Source organism: Naumovozyma dairenensis, chromosome 3 (assembly GCF_000227115.2).
Source record: "Naumovozyma dairenensis CBS 421 chromosome 3, complete genome".
NCBI lineage: Eukaryota > Fungi > Ascomycota > Saccharomycetes > Saccharomycetales > Saccharomycetaceae > Naumovozyma > Naumovozyma dairenensis.
The window spans coordinates 1,221,027-1,237,309 of record NC_016481.1 but is presented as its reverse complement, the minus strand read 5'-3'; the positions used below and the strand labels follow the sequence as shown (position 1 = coordinate 1,237,309).

Below are 16,283 nucleotides of genomic sequence, written 5' to 3'. Positions count from 1 at the left end.
TCATTTATTTTATTCATTCATTTGTTCCTGTTTGTTGAAAATACGGATGTGCCACTGCTCTTCTTGCACTAATTCTATTGATAGGGTCATATGCTAATAATTTGTCCAACAAATCAATCCCTTGCGGATCTAAACTTGGAACCACTTGTTGCAAATCCTTTCTACGCCATTGCGGGAAGCTTGTCTTAAAATCTGGTAAATACACAATATCTGGCCATATGGTTTCATTGGGTGTACCTAATATTCTGAAAATCTTGAAAATTTGATCAATTTCACTGTCACCGCTGAAGATAGGTTTCCTATTGCACATTTCAGCAAATATACATCCAATGGACCATGTATCGACACCTGTACTGTATTGTTTACCACCTAATAAAACCTCAGGCGCTCTATACCATAAAGTAACAATTTCATGCGTATATGCTCTTAGGGGAACACCAAAGGCTCTTGCTAAACCAAAATCAGCCAATTTTAAATTACCCTCTTTATTAATTAACAAATTTTGTGGTTTTAAATCACGATGTAAAATTCTATGAGCATGACAATATGCAATCCCCTTACATAATTGACTCATAAACTTCTTAATAATATTGTCTCCCAAGGATTGTTCCTTTGGTATACTCTCCATATACCTTTTCAAATCTAGATCCAAGAATTCAAAAACTAAATATAATTTATGAGCATCTGAATGAACAATATCATACAACCTAACAATATTATCATCTTTCAATTCTTTCAATAACGAAATTTCTCTAATAGCAGTACTAGGCACACCTTCATCTTCACTTTCTAACCTGATCTTCTTCAAGGCAACAATTCTTTGTCCTTGACGCATATCTAACGCCTTGTAAACAACACCATAAGTACCTTCACCAACTTTTTCTAACCTTTTATAATTAACTAATTCACCACTCATTGTTAAGGATGTGTTGATATAACGAAATATTTGATTCGAAAGTCGTATCAATAGATGAACGAAATGATATCCTCGAGGCTTAGTATCTTCTGATCTGGAGTCTTTTAGGTACTTTTTAACACAAATAATAGCTAGATAAATCCAGACACGTACCTATGTTGCAGAAAATGAACAGTTTTTAAGAAATAGAATCTCGAGATCGCAACAAAAAAAATGGTAACTTAAAACCTAGAACAAAGGTGTTAGTATTTCTTGGTCAATTTAATATTCTAAAAATATTTTTTCCTTAAATGCTACAAAATACTGTTAGCGTTTTTTTCTTTGCCTGATTACGCGTGTTCAGTTTTCTACGTACACCAAAAGAAAAACATCAATTCACAACTCAGTTAAGTTATATTATGTTATGCAATGTAGCAGGTGATCTCTTACATATAGAGTATCTACATAATGCATACACTTACTTGATGTTATCCTCATATATGCCGCATAAATTATATTCACAATATATAGTATATATAGTAAAAAGATCTGTGATAGGTGTTTGAAAGGAAAGATCATCTTTACTGAGATTATTTATTCATATCATGGACAATTGTTTTTCACGACTTCAAGACATTTATTGTTGTTTAGCTAGCCTTTCTGCTTTCTTTAGAGCTCTAACTCTGATAGATTTATGGAATGAATAATTAATACAATTGACTATAGTTGAATAAACACCGACTGTTTCTTCAATGATGAAATGATAAAGCGCATGACTCCAATATGGTGTCATTGTAGCAAAGCGTTCTTGAGCACCGCAGCGTCTACCAACATTCTTCAAAGTGGATTCAACAAATCTCTTTGGGTTAGGAATTAACATGGAAGTTTTCCTAATCTTGGACATAGAGCTTGTGACTAAATAGGATAAGACTAATTCAACATCAACGTTATCTCCCTTTAATTCACCAGCCAATGAAGTAGACCATTGTTGTAAAAATGCCTTGGAACCACTATAAGTGGCTAGTAATGGCGTTGGGATTAATCCACCGAATGATCCCATAGTCAAGATTAAACCACGTTGCTTAGAGTTTCTAACGGTCTTAACAATTAATGGAGCAATGATTTGAGTAATTAATAAAGTAGCTGTATTGTTGATAGTAATAATATTCCTTAACTCATTTTCTTCAGTTTCCAAAAATGGAACTGGAATACTATGTGATTGACCAACATTATTTATCAACACAGTAATAGGTAAATTCTCACAAACTTCTCTAATTTGCTTATAATTGTCATCAGAATCCTTAGAAATGTCGGCAGCTAAAATAACAACTTCAATTGAATACTTCTTAACCAATTCTTCTTTCATAGTTTCTAATTTCGATAAAGTTCTTGAAATCAAAATCAAATTGAATCCACGTTCTGCCATTTGAATAGCATACTCTTTACCAATACCATCACTTGCACCAGTAACAACACAATAGTTATCCCTCTTAGCACCATATTTAGAGTAATTGACTGCAGGTAAGATGAAAAGATCTGCCAATAATGCTAAACTTCTTAATGTTAAAGTGGTCAATTTAAGAACACCAAACCCAAATATTATCCATAGTAATATATTAACATATTTACTTTCGGCACTAATGGCATCAAAATCTGTAATAAAGGACATTATAGATTGCACTTCACTTAGTATCAGTGCTTTTGTATGTTTTTCTGAGTGTCTTTTGAAGAAAGAGAACTATATATGACTTTATGTAAGTCGATGTTCTTGCACAGGTTGCCACTTTTTCCAAAATAAAATGAACTAAAGTGCACTGTAGAAAATGAACGCGTTTCCAATGCAACGCCAGTGCCACGAAATAACATTGAAACAAAAGTTGGAATTATCTTATATAATTATATAGAAAATTGTTCTTTAATTATTCTAAAATATTGAATTAGTTATTACTATAAATTACAAATTTTGTGTACTACATAATATTGTTTTCTTACATAGTTTTTTTTGTCATGAAAAGGGAATATATTATTTAAGTTTTTTTTTTTTAGTCATGAATTATTTATCGTTAGCATCATCATCGTCGTCTGCATTAACCCATGTAGACAACTCTTGCAAGGCAATGAATGAGTTCAATTTTTTCAATTTATTTTCTTCTTCTTTCATCAAGTCATTAATCCTATCTCCACCTTCGATTAAGATCGGGGACCGTAAAGAAGTTTTCCATAATTTGAATTTAACTAACCATCTAACATCATTAATCAAACTCAAACCTTTAATTTCCAAAACGGCTAAATTAGGAAAATAATTAAACCCAACTAGGATAGGTATAGAATAATCAGTCAATTGATTACAATTATTAAGAGATAACCGTTTAATATTTGCACCGTTTAATTTGGCAAATTCCCAAATCCCAGAATCATTAATATTACAACCAGCAAATCCAATAGTTTCCACATTAGTATACTTACCCAAGCCAAGCAATGACACGTTTGTTATTAAATGATTGTTTTTGTGCCTTCCTAAATTACATAGTTTTAATTTAGGACAACGTAATGCGATGGAGACAACACCTATATCGGATATGTTTTCACAAGCTCTTAAATCAAGGGTTTCTAAGTTTGGAATGTGGTTTGATAATTTTACTAGTTGTTGGTCGTTTAAGCGTTTGTTACCTGGGATTATTAAGTTTTCCAAGTTTTGTAAAATTGGATACCATGAAGTTGGTGGGATTATATTGGGACAAATATAAAATTCGATTGATTTTATATTTGATGACAGTAAGTTATGAGGGAATTTTTGTAATTCAGATTGTTTTAATTTATGGATCTTATGGAACTTTATTGTTTCAATTGTCGTTGAAGTTATGTTTGATATTTTTCCCGATATATTAATGAATTTCTTTATGTTAGAATCATTTTGGAAGTGTATATTTTTCAATAGGTAAGGTAATGTCATTTGAAACCAAAGTTTATTGATGAATAGACAGTTGAATAAATGATTGTCTTTGAAACTCCCCTCTATAGAGACAGTTGAGCTTGCGAATGGTAGCGGTGAAGAGATAATTCTTTTAGTGATGTTATTATTATTTTGATGTTGTGACAAAGACGATACTGAAACTTTCCTAATTTGCTGTTTAGTTACTCCTGCAGACATATTTGAATGATTGTTTTTCTTCGATAAGAAATAAATGATATTATCAACAATTTCTGGGATTTCAAAAATTGGATGAGGTGCAATCTGCAATGAATTTAGATTTAAACTTGAAAATCGAGTCACCAATCTTTTCTTCGTGTCGAGATTATTGTCCGGTGAAGAAGTTGAATAGAATTGAACTTGTTGTTCTCCACAAGCATCATACAGTATATTCGCTTTTGTTGGTGTAGAAATTGGTGTCGGAAGAAATATATTTTGTCCCAAATTAACAGTTGATGTTTGAGATACATTGGTCTTTAAAGACAGATTGGCATTTTTATGTTTTGTAATTGATATTTTGGATCCTTTAGAGGAAGAATGAGGTGAATGTGTAAATTGCTTAACAGAATCATTAGAATTTGTTGTAAATATATTACTATCAGGTTTTAACTGATCTGAACCTTGAGATAATCTCTTAGTTGGTCTTTGAGAGTATTCATCAGGAATTTGGCTTTCATGTAATCTTTTTTTGGAACTATGTTTAGTTATTGATAAAAATTTCATCTGGATTTGGAACAAAAATTGTAGATAAAGAGAAACGAAAAAAAGGTAAGTTATTGTAAAAATAATGATTGAAAAAATTAAAAGGAAGCGAAGGAATATTCTTCAAAGATTTAGATTGAATCGAAGTGAAAAAAAGTGACGTCTGAAATAAAATTTAAAGGAAGGAATTGAGTTTCAGTTCATATAATTTATTCTAGAAAACGAACGAGATAACTGTAGAATAAGAGAGAAAAAAGAACTTAAGACAAAAAAAATTTAATGAATGGACAGTGTTTAAGGGATACACGTATGTTATTTTGGCGACGTCTCTTTTGATTAGGTAATAAAGGGGAGGTTGTTTTTAGGGAAACGCCAAACGTTCATACCAATAAACTTACTCGGAACAATTCTTTATATATAGTTCTTGCATCGACTATTATCATCACGCAAGCAGCATTGCTATCGACAATAAAATCGGATCTGTTGAGCTCTAGTAAAAGGTAAACAAAAGAAAAACTATGGCAGACAGTATTGTCTTACTTGGCAGTATACAAAACCATAGAGATCCTAATAGAATGGGAACCCTAGTCTGGAAAGATAAACAACAATGTACGTTTCGAAGCGTTTTGTTTCCAGTTCTGTGTATATCTTGAATTTCCGTGCATATGAGGCAACTAACCTGTGTATTTCCAGAGATTACTCTTGGAAAATGGAAATACTGCCATGCATTGCATTGGTAAATCTCTGAAGGAGTTTGTCAAGCAGCATGAAACGAACCTCTTCCCTATAGTCCATATCCCTTCTATAACCTGTAACCGGTAATCTAAAAGTATTTTTAGTCAGAATTGGAAGGAAAAACACCAGCTTGCTTCATGCGTAACTTGTTTGTTTTCATTTCCATCTTGCAAAATCCTCTGCTGGTTTCTAAATTTTTCATGCGGGAAAGATGTTTTTATTTACATCTTTGGAAAGAGAGTTTTCTACGGGATATTTTGTCCGAGAGAGTTTAGAAAGCTCAGCGCTTAATTTTGAGATTTATGGCAGGGAGGCAGGCAGAAGGTTAGTTTGTATCTGTGAGTGTTTACACAATGCTAAATTACATTCGACAAGAGCAGCTGACGCAACACCTTACCAAGCAATATGCGGAACAGGTTATAGAACATTTGAATTGCTTTGTGTTAAAAATCAGAACTGAAGTATAAAAGGGTTTTTGTCTAACAGCTTTTTTGTAGTCCATCATCGTACTCTGTTTCAGCTTTCAATAAATTTTCTAACAATAAAACTGTCTATAATCGTGCTGTCAAGACACCTACTTTGTATTAATATGAAAAGCAGGTGGCTTACCATTTAGACTTAGTTCACGTTCATATAACTATATTTTTAAATACAAAGGACTCGTTCACTTCTAGTGAGGGCCTTCTGCAGACCATATTTGGTTAGAGTGTACTTCAAAATTGCCCCCTTCAAACATAGAATGGGCACAATAGATGTCTTTTTCCTTAGGAAGCGTAGCAGCTCTCACTGAACGCATTGCCACTGTGCTTAACTATGTAGACTTGTGGATGTTCCCTATTGGAGACACTTATCTATGTAACTTAATGTAGCAAACGCTCATCTGTTTCGGGAACTACCTACGTACGTGTGTCGGAAAGTAAGTTTGGGAGAGGATAAAGGCAATAGGATAAGCAGGCCACACCCATTGTTATTGGAGAAAGTAAATAAGAAACAATCTGCATAATACGCGTCACGGCAAATTTATTTTGGAAAAACGGCCAACGGGCTGCAAAAGTCCGAAAACAAACCAGCGAGTGCCAAGAAATAAACGCAGGGGAGGGGAGGGGGAAGGAAAAGGTATGGGTGCCAAAAGGGGAAATGTAATCGGTTTTTCTACATCATCATTATCTTTATCTTCCATCTCTGCGCCATACTCACGTCACTTATTTAGATAGAATAGAGACCATTTTGAGACGATTACAACACACAAATAAACTGAAATAAAATAGGAAGTCGTAAGTCTAGAATCTCCCTTGAACTAGAAGATATCGTAGGACAGTTTTTTTTCACTTCTTCCATGCAAGGATTACTTCTCAAGTACTCTTCATAACGTAACTTAATTTCCATTAGGGTTTTTTCTTATCAGGCAAAAGTAGTACACCACTGTCGTTGAAAGAACTGTCATACAGAAACAAACAAAGCTACTATACTGTAACCGATTGAAAGTGAGAAAAAGGAATTATAGGCTTTTGTTTTTGACTGTGGCTGCGGAAGTTCCCTACAGCTAAATACATGCCTGTGAACGTTACAATACCTGCATAGAAGGATGTAAATTTTTACATCTTTCAATTGTAAGGTGGAAATGTCAAAAATTCTTAAAATATGTCGAAAATCCAAAGTAACTAAATAATAGGAACGTTAAAATGGGTAGTATATATATGGATATATAGATTGCCATTTACTAGAAAATCGAGAAACAGAAAAAACCCATTCTTAATTAAGACCAAACGATTATACCTAGAAATACCATATAAGATGGGCACACATTATTCTACTGACGGTTCGGACCCAAGACCGATATCTAAAATACCAAGAACACCAAAGACATCAAAGTGCTCTTTAACTTCCATCACAGGGAGGAATAACTTCTTTGATTTATTACAAACTCCAAAAAGTACAAGGTGTTCAAAGAATAGCTTATCCTCCTTAAACTCAACCAAAACAGACAAATCTGCAAATTCCATTGAAAAGCATTTTTATTTGGAAGAGTCAAGAAGTGAAAGTATTTTCAATCATCTCTTACAATTTTCTTTCCCAAACGACCAAGGTACCACACCTAGTACGGAACTAGAAAATGGAAGGGATTCGAAGAGGCACCTAAGAAAAAGGTCTCAAGATTTTACACATCAAAGAGGAACTATCTTTAGAAAGTCAAATGGTATTTGTCCAAAGACTTTAAACATTTCAACCTCTGGGGCTGATATACCCAAAACAGTAAACTCAGTCTCGCCATTAAAGAAATCAAAGACAAGACCTTACCATAGGAAGAGTAATGCTATTTCCTTAACGAGCCCTATTGAATTACAAAATTTAAGTCATCAACTAAACGATGATTTAAAAATTTCTCCTCTACCATCAGATGATTCCTTGTTTACAATGGGGAATATTCAATATCTTGACAATAAGAATCCACAAGAGGTGGAATCATACACTCACAAGATATCACCAAGGGCAACAATGGAAAATACTACTGAACAAATTAGAAGAAATAGGAGAGGAAGATTCGGAAGTCTTGAAGAGTTTGCCTATGCAAACAATATTAATCTTAAGGGTAGGATTTTTGCTAATACGTCAAACAATGAGGAAAATAGCTATCCAGTGATTGACTTAGATGTAAATTTCGATAAGTGATTTGCTAATAGATTGAACCTGGCATAAGACGATCCGACTCTCTGTAAAACTAAACATTTTTTTGTAAAGATATAATTTTGTAATTTGTAATTCAAATAATATTCATTTGAGAATTCTGTATTGTGTGAATGAATATATGTAGCCTGGATCAACCCCTTGAACAGCAAGGTGGAATATGTAAGTGTACATCGTAATATGATAGAAGATAAAAAGACTTTCCTTGAATACCTAAATAAAGTGAGAATAAGATACCTAACAACAAATAGATATAGTGAATCAACCATATACACTATTAAATAACAATTACATAATCAATACATAACATCAGGATCAACAACTACATTATGAGCAACAACAACAACACTCCAGGTCACTATGATAACTCTCAGATAAATGAACAAATAGACCCCCGTGGCTCTAGTGCTAAATCAGCACATGCATTAAAAAATAAACCATTCTTTCCAATATAGTATATAATTCTCAATTTTAAAGTGAGAAAAAAGTGTGTCGCCGTTTTTAAAATTGGTGTCGTGCGGGTAACCTCTTGGAAACACAAAAGAAATTAATAAAGGATTAAAGTAAACCTCAAATAATTAACTATGCTACGTAGAGAGTTATAAGAGATGAAGAATGAAGGTCACATCATCTAACCATCTGTCTGCTCACTCCAAGGAAACTACCATATTATATTATAGAAAATGGATTGGGCCCTTCAAGCTGCCAAGAAAAAGGTACAGAGGCCACCAGGAAGTTCGCGTTCTATAGTGGAATCACTGAATACTTTTAACAATATCGGATCAAAACATCAATCTCAAATAAATAGTATATTGAATAAATCAAATAAATGGATTAATGATGATATTGAAAGTTTGTTAATTACAAAGCGAAGAGATGCTATCAAGAAAAAAGAAAACGTTATGGTCAGTCCCGAGAAAACTGTTGGTAAAATGGACATTGTATTTCCTCAATCTAATGATAACGTTCAATCCATTGAAAATAATCATGAAGAAGCTACGATGACGACGCAGTCTAATACAAGAGAAACCCATAACTCTAATATTAATGATTCAACAACTCCTAAACGTAATCATGGAGATTTCTCGGGTATTACACCAAAATCTTTACACAATATTAAAGATAAAGTACAAGCTATAGGAAATAATACACTTGACAAGACACAGCCTGATTCTACTAAAATTGCAACGGTAACTAATCCAGACCAAGAATCTCCATGGTCACCAATTAAAGTCGACCAAAAATTGAGAAGTTCTACCACCACTACTGTCATACCCAATGCAACTGAGAATATGTCAACTAAATCTCGGGAAACTGCTAAGGAGATTTCCTTGGCGGCTAAATTTGACTCGTCCCAAAATACAAAACATAAGGCAAAGACAAACAATACAAAGAAACAAGATTTACAAACAACCAACAGAGCACAAAGGAGATCCAATATGTTCATTCCATTACCAAATAAAGATCCCCTTATAGTTTATCCTTCAAATAATCATAACAATGGCTCAACCAAGTCTAGCAATAATAATACAGTATCATTATTGCCTAGTAGAATACGGCCCCAAAGGAACCAGAATATGGTGAAAAGGGTTACTCAAAGTCCAATACTGAGAACGTCCAATTCCACAACAAGTACACGTACCAATGAAAGTATATTTGATAGACTATCATCATTATCGACCAAATCATTCGAGCATAAAATTGCATCGAAACAATCTACCAATCATAGTCATCGGAAATTTTCATCTTCTTCTATTGATGTGACCGGATCACCAATGAAAAGAACATCACCTGTTATGAAACCAAAATTAGGAATGACTCCAGGCAGTACTATAGACAATAATTTACATGAAACTTTGAAAGATATCTTTTCCACAAAGAAATCCACATTGGAAAGTCCTACTAATCAAAGGAATAATAAAATAAATGATATTGTAAACATAACGGTCAGACACGCTAAACCGATCAGAAATTCTTTGATACCGAAGATTGATAATAACGTTAAAAACAATACCAATATTCGTCATAATAATGTTTCACCAAATTCTAACAATTTACCAATGACAAAAAACGAGAGATGGAATAATAATAACAAAAGGAAGAGTCTTCGAAGGCCAATTTTACCAACGGCTAATATGACTTCAAAAACATCCGAGAGACACAACAATCATCATGATGGCCTTTTAGATATATCGAATGCACCATATGGAAAGATTATTGAAAAGGCCCCTAACAACAATGTCCCAACCAATACAGCTGATAAAAAAGCAACGAAAAATGTAACAAAAAGAGATTCTTTGCTATTAAATACAAAGAAAATTAAACATGATCGATTAACGAAATTCCAATTGCTACCTTCAATTGAGTCTGAGAAACAAGATTTGAAAAGGAAATTAGAGCAACGATTATCCGGTGTCATGAGAACTCAACAAGAACAAAAAAGAAGAAGGATAGAAAATCAAAGGAAAAAATCTCAATTAGAAGATGAGTTTAGGAGAAGGACCAGGCATTTAACTGATTTTAGAGAGGCTCCAATTCTGAATGATCATTCTTCAGCAATACCAATACCAAACAACAATAATATTAGCGGTACTAATACGAATGTAGGGGATAATGGGAAAGTTGATACTACAAATATTTTGCATGATATAGATACCATTGATCACAGAATAATAATTGGGGCACCAGCTTCTTCCAATCAAAATTCATCGTGCAGAGTGGATGAACATTCACGTCCTTCACTTCCTGAAATATTTTCTGATTCAGAGCAAGAAGACACAGTAACATTAACAGATTGGGCGAAGTCACCATATTTACAACAAACATTGTTGGAACAACAAAATTGGGATCCAAGAGCTATTTTCGGTCCAATCCCACCTTTGCATACAGATGAAGTTTTTAAAACTTCTAGGCTAAATAAATTAAAACCTGGCAAATTGATACCTAAAAAAACCTGAAAAAGAAAGAAATGCCTGTACCCTCTATTCTTTTCTATACATCTCTTATTTTTTATAAATTTTTACATATTCCAAATAAAAAATACCATCGATAGAGTGACAACAAAGGTTCTATCTTTACATTGAATTACCTCGGATAACAATGGTAGGAAAAGATATGTATATATATATATATATATATTCACCTCTTTTCATGATTTGGTTAATAATATATATAATCCCTCTTATATATAAGTATAGATCCTTTTAGTCGGCTGATCTTCTCATTAAAGCCTTTGTCTTATCCCATTTAGCTAACCAAGTTTCACTTTCTGCTTTTGGAACGAGATATATTTTCAATGCACTATAGAAGATTGGAACCTTTGGAGAGTCCTTCACTAATATATCATGGAAAGATAATTTTTTACCGGCTTTAATCAAACCACCAGATTGAGTTTCCATATATGCAATTAATTTTTTAGATGAGAAATTTTCGTGGCCTTCCAATTGGAACCATTCCTTTGGTCTATCCATCAATAAATCTAATAATTCTTGGACTGTAGTCAATTCACTAACTTCAGCAACAAAATCGAATTCATTTGTTGTTGGATACATGATAACTGCCGGATAAATTAATTGAGATTCAAAATCCATTGGATCATCTAATTTAATTTTGGCATCTCGTATCAATTCAGGTGGTACACTTGTTTTAATATCCATTATATGTCTTAATCCTATAGCATTTTCAAGAATAATTTTCAAGTTTTCCTTTTCTTTCTTTTCCTTTAAGATTTTCAATTCATTTTCTTTAATTTGTAATTCCTTCTTAATAATTGTATCATGAAGATTAATTAAAGAAGTATTTTCAGGATCAAACTTCAACCCAAACTCTACAGATTCTTTAGCTTCTTCCAACTTGTCAAGCGCAAAAAATGCCCTTGTCATTCTAAAATAACATTTAACATTCTTAGGATTCAACTGCAAAGCATTTTTACAATCATTAATACAACGTCTAAAATTTTTCAATTCCAATTCACAAGCAGCCTTATTAGCAAACAAACTTTCTTTAATTTTCACATCTTTATTATTTTCAATTTGAATCCCCTTAAGGTAAACATCTCTAGCGTCTTTAAATCTTTTAGCTTTGTATAAATCATTCCCTTGATTTTTAAAATTTTCAGCAATTTCATGAGGTTCACCTTCATAAGCTAATGCCTTTAGGGCTTCCAATTCTAAATTTTCACCACCTTGACCATCAGTATCATCTAATTTTGTCATGAAGAAGGGCATTCTATTTAATTCTTTTAAGACTTCATCTGTTGTTTTATCTTTGAATTCAGATAATTGTGGTGGTAATGATGGATCATTTGGTCCTGGAGTATATTTGTGAGGTTTTTCTGAGGACATCCTTGTATAATGTAAAGATTGGTCTCTGTAGGATATTACTATTTTCTCTACAGTCTTTATCTCTTGAATAAATATGTAGGTTTAAATTGTTGACAGTAAGTATATTTTATTGGTGAAAACTTTCGTTTCATTTCTCGATCGATTCGATGTGATGCTCTTTTTAGTTTTTTTCCATTTTCCAAATTTAGATAGGCGCTTACGAGGGTTTTCATCATATAGTACATACGTATTTAAAGGGAAACAATACATAAAAGAATAAAAAGTTATATAAAACATGGATTATCTTATTGATAGATTCTTTTTATTTTGTTATTATCGTTCTATATATTTTACATAAGCAAAACGAGAAAAAGAAAAAAAGTTTATACAAACAGGAAGAAAGTTGGGGGGGGGGGGGGGGGTTGAATTGGAATGGAAACGCGACTAAGAATATTTTTCCCAATAGGAAGGTCTGGTAATACCTGCAGCGTCATAATATTGTCTTCCACAAGCGTAACCTTTCCAAGTGAAATCATGTTTTTGATCACATTCACAATTGTTATCTTTAAAGACTTTATTATCCAATGGACAATTATCATAAGGTGGATGATGATACCCAATATCTGAAAAATAATGAATTCTATCCTTTGGTAAGAATGCGGAGACCGCAATGGAATGAACAGGAGCATCCCCCCATCTTTCATAAAAGAAACCACCAGCATGATCTAAATAATCGAAATATTCCGTGTATGCTGGGGATCTCCAAAGGTTCAAATTTGCCACTTCAAAATTAGACCAAAAATGACATAAATTATAAGATTTCCCACCATCATCTGAGATAAATTTCATTAAATTATCCTTTCTTAAATAATCTGGATGTTTTTCAAAGAATTTTTTAGAAGTATCCCATAAAGTTGGGATTGTTGAGAGATATTCATGAATGGTAATAGTGAACCCATAAGCTTTATCATTATCTTGCATCCATTGGAATACATCATATTTGATATCACAATATAATTTAGTACTTGGTTCTACTCTCCAATACCAATCATAATCTTCCATGATAGGATGTCTCCAAAAGAATCCAGATTGATAACGACACATATGTCTATATGATTCTGAAGAACCGTAAATGATTTTCTTCATTTTTTCTCTTGTTTCAGCGGCCTTGTCAGTGGAAATATAATCAGGATAAGACCAATGTTCCTTTGGAATCTTACCAAACTTGATGGTAGAATTTGGAATAGTTTCCTTAATCTTGGATTTGAATTCATCTGTGAAATCATCATCATTTAAGAAAACCCAATCATAATTGAATTGATTATTGAATTTTTTTTGTACAGATTTGATAGCATCAAGCATGGGATTCAATTCACTATTTCTCACTAAGGACACAAATGTAGCTTTAGGTCTTTTTCCTTTGTTTTCGAAAGATGGAGCCATAAATTCAACGATATCCTTAGATAATGAATCTTTAATATCTGGTACATTTTTCAAATTTTTAGTTGATGTTTTCTCTTCCAAAGAGGCAGCTGGATGTAATGCGTTTTTCTTATTTTCTTCATCTTTATCAGGACCAGCTACTGTACTTGCCAAAGTACCGTCTTCATCATTTTGTTTCAAAAGGTTTCCCACATTTTCTTGTACTTGTTGTTGTTGCTGTTGCTGTTGTGGTTCAGTATTTCTGTATGATGAGAAATCTAATGATGCTGGTAAGTAGGAGGAGGTAGAGTCATGAGCGGATAATGATAATAAGATCAATAGAGACACTACAAGCAGCGTTATGAATCTTAGTAATCTTTTAGTCACAAAGATGGCCATATTTTTTTGTTATTATTTAGCAGCGGTAGATATTGCGTCTTCTTTTTTGGGTACCCGTTATAAGAGGTTGAAATGGGGAACTATTTCTCTTAGGAAGTATCTACTATCTGCTATCTGCTATCTGCTATCTACTATCTGCTATCTGCTACTGTGCAATACAATATCGCCGGTTTGTCTTTATGGTATATATATATAATATTGCAAAATGTAGATGTATAGATATAGGTATAGATATATAGTTTGATAGATTCAGACACATATATGTTAACTGTGTCTGTCCATCCAGAACTAGATACCATGCTCACATCCACTCGTACAAAATGATAGCAACTTTGGGAAAACCGAATCGGGAAATATAATTTGCCAGAGTGAAGAATTGTATGTGGACTGTATATATGTATATGTGTATATGGACTGTATGTCTGTCCCCCCAGGGCTCATGCGGGCGAACATGGTGTGATACGCACGACCGTTTCTTTCAGTAGCAGCAAGCGATCTGAGAGAAAAAATGGAAAGAAATAAAATAAAATAAAATAAAATAAAATGAAATAAAATGAAATAAAATGAAATAAAATGAAATAAAATGAAATAAAATGAAATAATGGAGGATGTTTATTTGCTTGTTCTCGTGTTCTCGTGTTCTCGTGTTTTCGTGTTTTCGTGTTTTGTGAACAGCGTGTCCCTTCCTCTGTTCTCTCTGCACGTGCCTTGGTCCTTCTTTCCTGGCGGTGGAGGTGGGGCATGTGAACTAACCTAGGGTTTTGCTTGGGAACCCTAGGCTATCATACATGAGGGCTTGCTTGTCGTCTGGGTGTTCTTGTACCCTAGAATGGCCCTTATAGGTCTTACTAACCAACTCATCATCGATTCCCCGTTAGGGTTTGCTATCAATGATGAAATCATCTAAGATCTATATTACATATGGCTATATGTTTTATTATATATGATGATATATATGATTCATATATATGAAGAGAAAGAACTGTAACGTGCTGGCACTATTTAGCATTAGGAATAAATATAGTGGCACATACACATCTTTCTACATCCCCCGATCAGTTATGTCATACAACGGAATAGGTTTGAAGTCAGCAAAGGGGTCTTCTACCTCTGGTCATATTCAACGATCGTTAGCTCATAACAATAATAACAGAAGAAGAAATGAAAACCAAAACCAAATTACAAAAAATACCAGAAACCAAGGACCAACAACAACAAGGCCTAACCGAATAAAAACAATAGATAAAATAATTAAACTAGATAACCTAGAGCAACAACACATATCAAAATTAGCAGCTCCAAAACAACAACGTTATAGCGTACTGTCTCATTTAAATAAAAGGAAGATTGAACTACAAGTATCAGAATTACGAGATAAATTAGAAGATGATGATCCAAATTTACCTAAAGATGTGATAGTTGAAAAATGTAATAAATTGAGAATTGAACTAATTAAAGAACAAGAAATTTCAGATCGATTAAAAAATGTTTATACCTCAAGAAAAGATAGAAATTCATCCTCTCCCGATTCTACTACACAAATCTCCAAATGATGAGAATAACTAATAATCACCCATCTCCTCATTAGCCACATACCCCAACCCGCCTGTATGGTGTTTTGTATCTCAGACAATATATAAGAAGACAATCAAAAATTATTGCCGTAAGTTGTTAATATCTACGTAAAATTACCATTATAAAAGAGAAACGGAGATACATAAAAATATATATGATAGTCTGGAGTGTACTCGAATATATAACATGTGATGATACGTCATTCAATACTAATGGAAAAAAAAATTGGTTTGTAAGGTGATCGAGAGTTTCCAACATTTTCCTGTTTGGTCCATATTACTATGAGCCTAAACCTTCACCCTTACAGTTGCTTACCTTACCTTATTTTACCATATTCTATCTTATTCATTCCTCGAGCGTTGGAATATATAGAATCGATAGTATAAATTACTCCATCGATGATACTTATCGACGTTTTTTTGAAGGTTTTACACCCAACCTTATATAACAAAAAAATGGACTTACCTGATAAGGACCGAATTTCCCGAATACTTTGAAGGAATATATATATATACATATATATAAAAGAATATTAGAGAAGATAACTAAGCAACTCACACAAATATATAATATCTCA

At 33.1% G+C, this 16,283-nt stretch overlaps 8 protein-coding genes across 8 annotated transcripts; 3 read left to right on the top strand and 5 right to left on the bottom strand.

Annotated features, from left to right (window-relative positions):
- Positions 1–13: 13 nt before the first annotated feature.
- Positions 14–916, bottom strand: CDC28 (cyclin-dependent serine/threonine-protein kinase CDC28; the record flags this gene model as incomplete). Its single annotated transcript, XM_003669388.1, has 1 exon — positions 14–916. The coding sequence occupies one exon, from the start codon at positions 914–916 to the stop codon at positions 14–16; it is 903 nt and encodes a 300-aa protein (XP_003669436.1).
- Positions 917–1,532: 616 nt separating this feature from the next.
- IFA38 (ketoreductase) lies at positions 1,533–2,564 on the bottom strand (the record flags this gene model as incomplete). Its single annotated transcript, XM_003669387.1, has 1 exon — positions 1,533–2,564. The coding sequence occupies one exon, from the start codon at positions 2,562–2,564 to the stop codon at positions 1,533–1,535; it is 1,032 nt and encodes a 343-aa protein (XP_003669435.1).
- Positions 2,565–2,948: 384 nt separating this feature from the next.
- Positions 2,949–4,589, bottom strand: AMN1 (Amn1p; the record flags this gene model as incomplete). Its single annotated transcript, XM_003669386.1, has 1 exon — positions 2,949–4,589. The coding sequence occupies one exon, from the start codon at positions 4,587–4,589 to the stop codon at positions 2,949–2,951; it is 1,641 nt and encodes a 546-aa protein (XP_003669434.1).
- A 2,508-nt stretch (positions 4,590–7,097) lies between these two features.
- On the top strand, positions 7,098–7,973 carry ICS2 (Ics2p; the record flags this gene model as incomplete). The annotated part of the gene is made up of 1 exon (XM_003669385.1): positions 7,098–7,973. One exon carries the CDS (start codon positions 7,098–7,100, stop codon positions 7,971–7,973), a length of 876 nt encoding a protein of 291 aa, XP_003669433.1.
- Positions 7,974–8,671: 698 nt separating this feature from the next.
- Positions 8,672–10,945, top strand: SLI15 (Sli15p; the record flags this gene model as incomplete). The annotated part of the gene is made up of 1 exon (XM_003669384.1): positions 8,672–10,945. One exon carries the CDS (start codon positions 8,672–8,674, stop codon positions 10,943–10,945), a length of 2,274 nt encoding a protein of 757 aa, XP_003669432.1.
- Positions 10,946–11,191: 246 nt separating this feature from the next.
- On the bottom strand, positions 11,192–12,331 carry CNS1 (HSP70/90 family co-chaperone CNS1; the record flags this gene model as incomplete). Its single annotated transcript, XM_003669383.1, has 1 exon — positions 11,192–12,331. The coding sequence occupies one exon, from the start codon at positions 12,329–12,331 to the stop codon at positions 11,192–11,194; it is 1,140 nt and encodes a 379-aa protein (XP_003669431.1).
- Positions 12,332–12,754: 423 nt separating this feature from the next.
- Positions 12,755–14,131, bottom strand: KRE2 (alpha-1,2-mannosyltransferase KRE2; the record flags this gene model as incomplete). The annotated part of the gene is made up of 1 exon (XM_003669382.1): positions 12,755–14,131. One exon carries the CDS (start codon positions 14,129–14,131, stop codon positions 12,755–12,757), a length of 1,377 nt encoding a protein of 458 aa, XP_003669430.1.
- Positions 14,132–15,099: 968 nt separating this feature from the next.
- Positions 15,100–15,684, top strand: CWC21 (U2-type spliceosomal complex subunit CWC21; the record flags this gene model as incomplete). The annotated part of the gene is made up of 1 exon (XM_003669381.1): positions 15,100–15,684. One exon carries the CDS (start codon positions 15,100–15,102, stop codon positions 15,682–15,684), a length of 585 nt encoding a protein of 194 aa, XP_003669429.1.
- Positions 15,685–16,283: the final 599 nt, after the last annotated feature.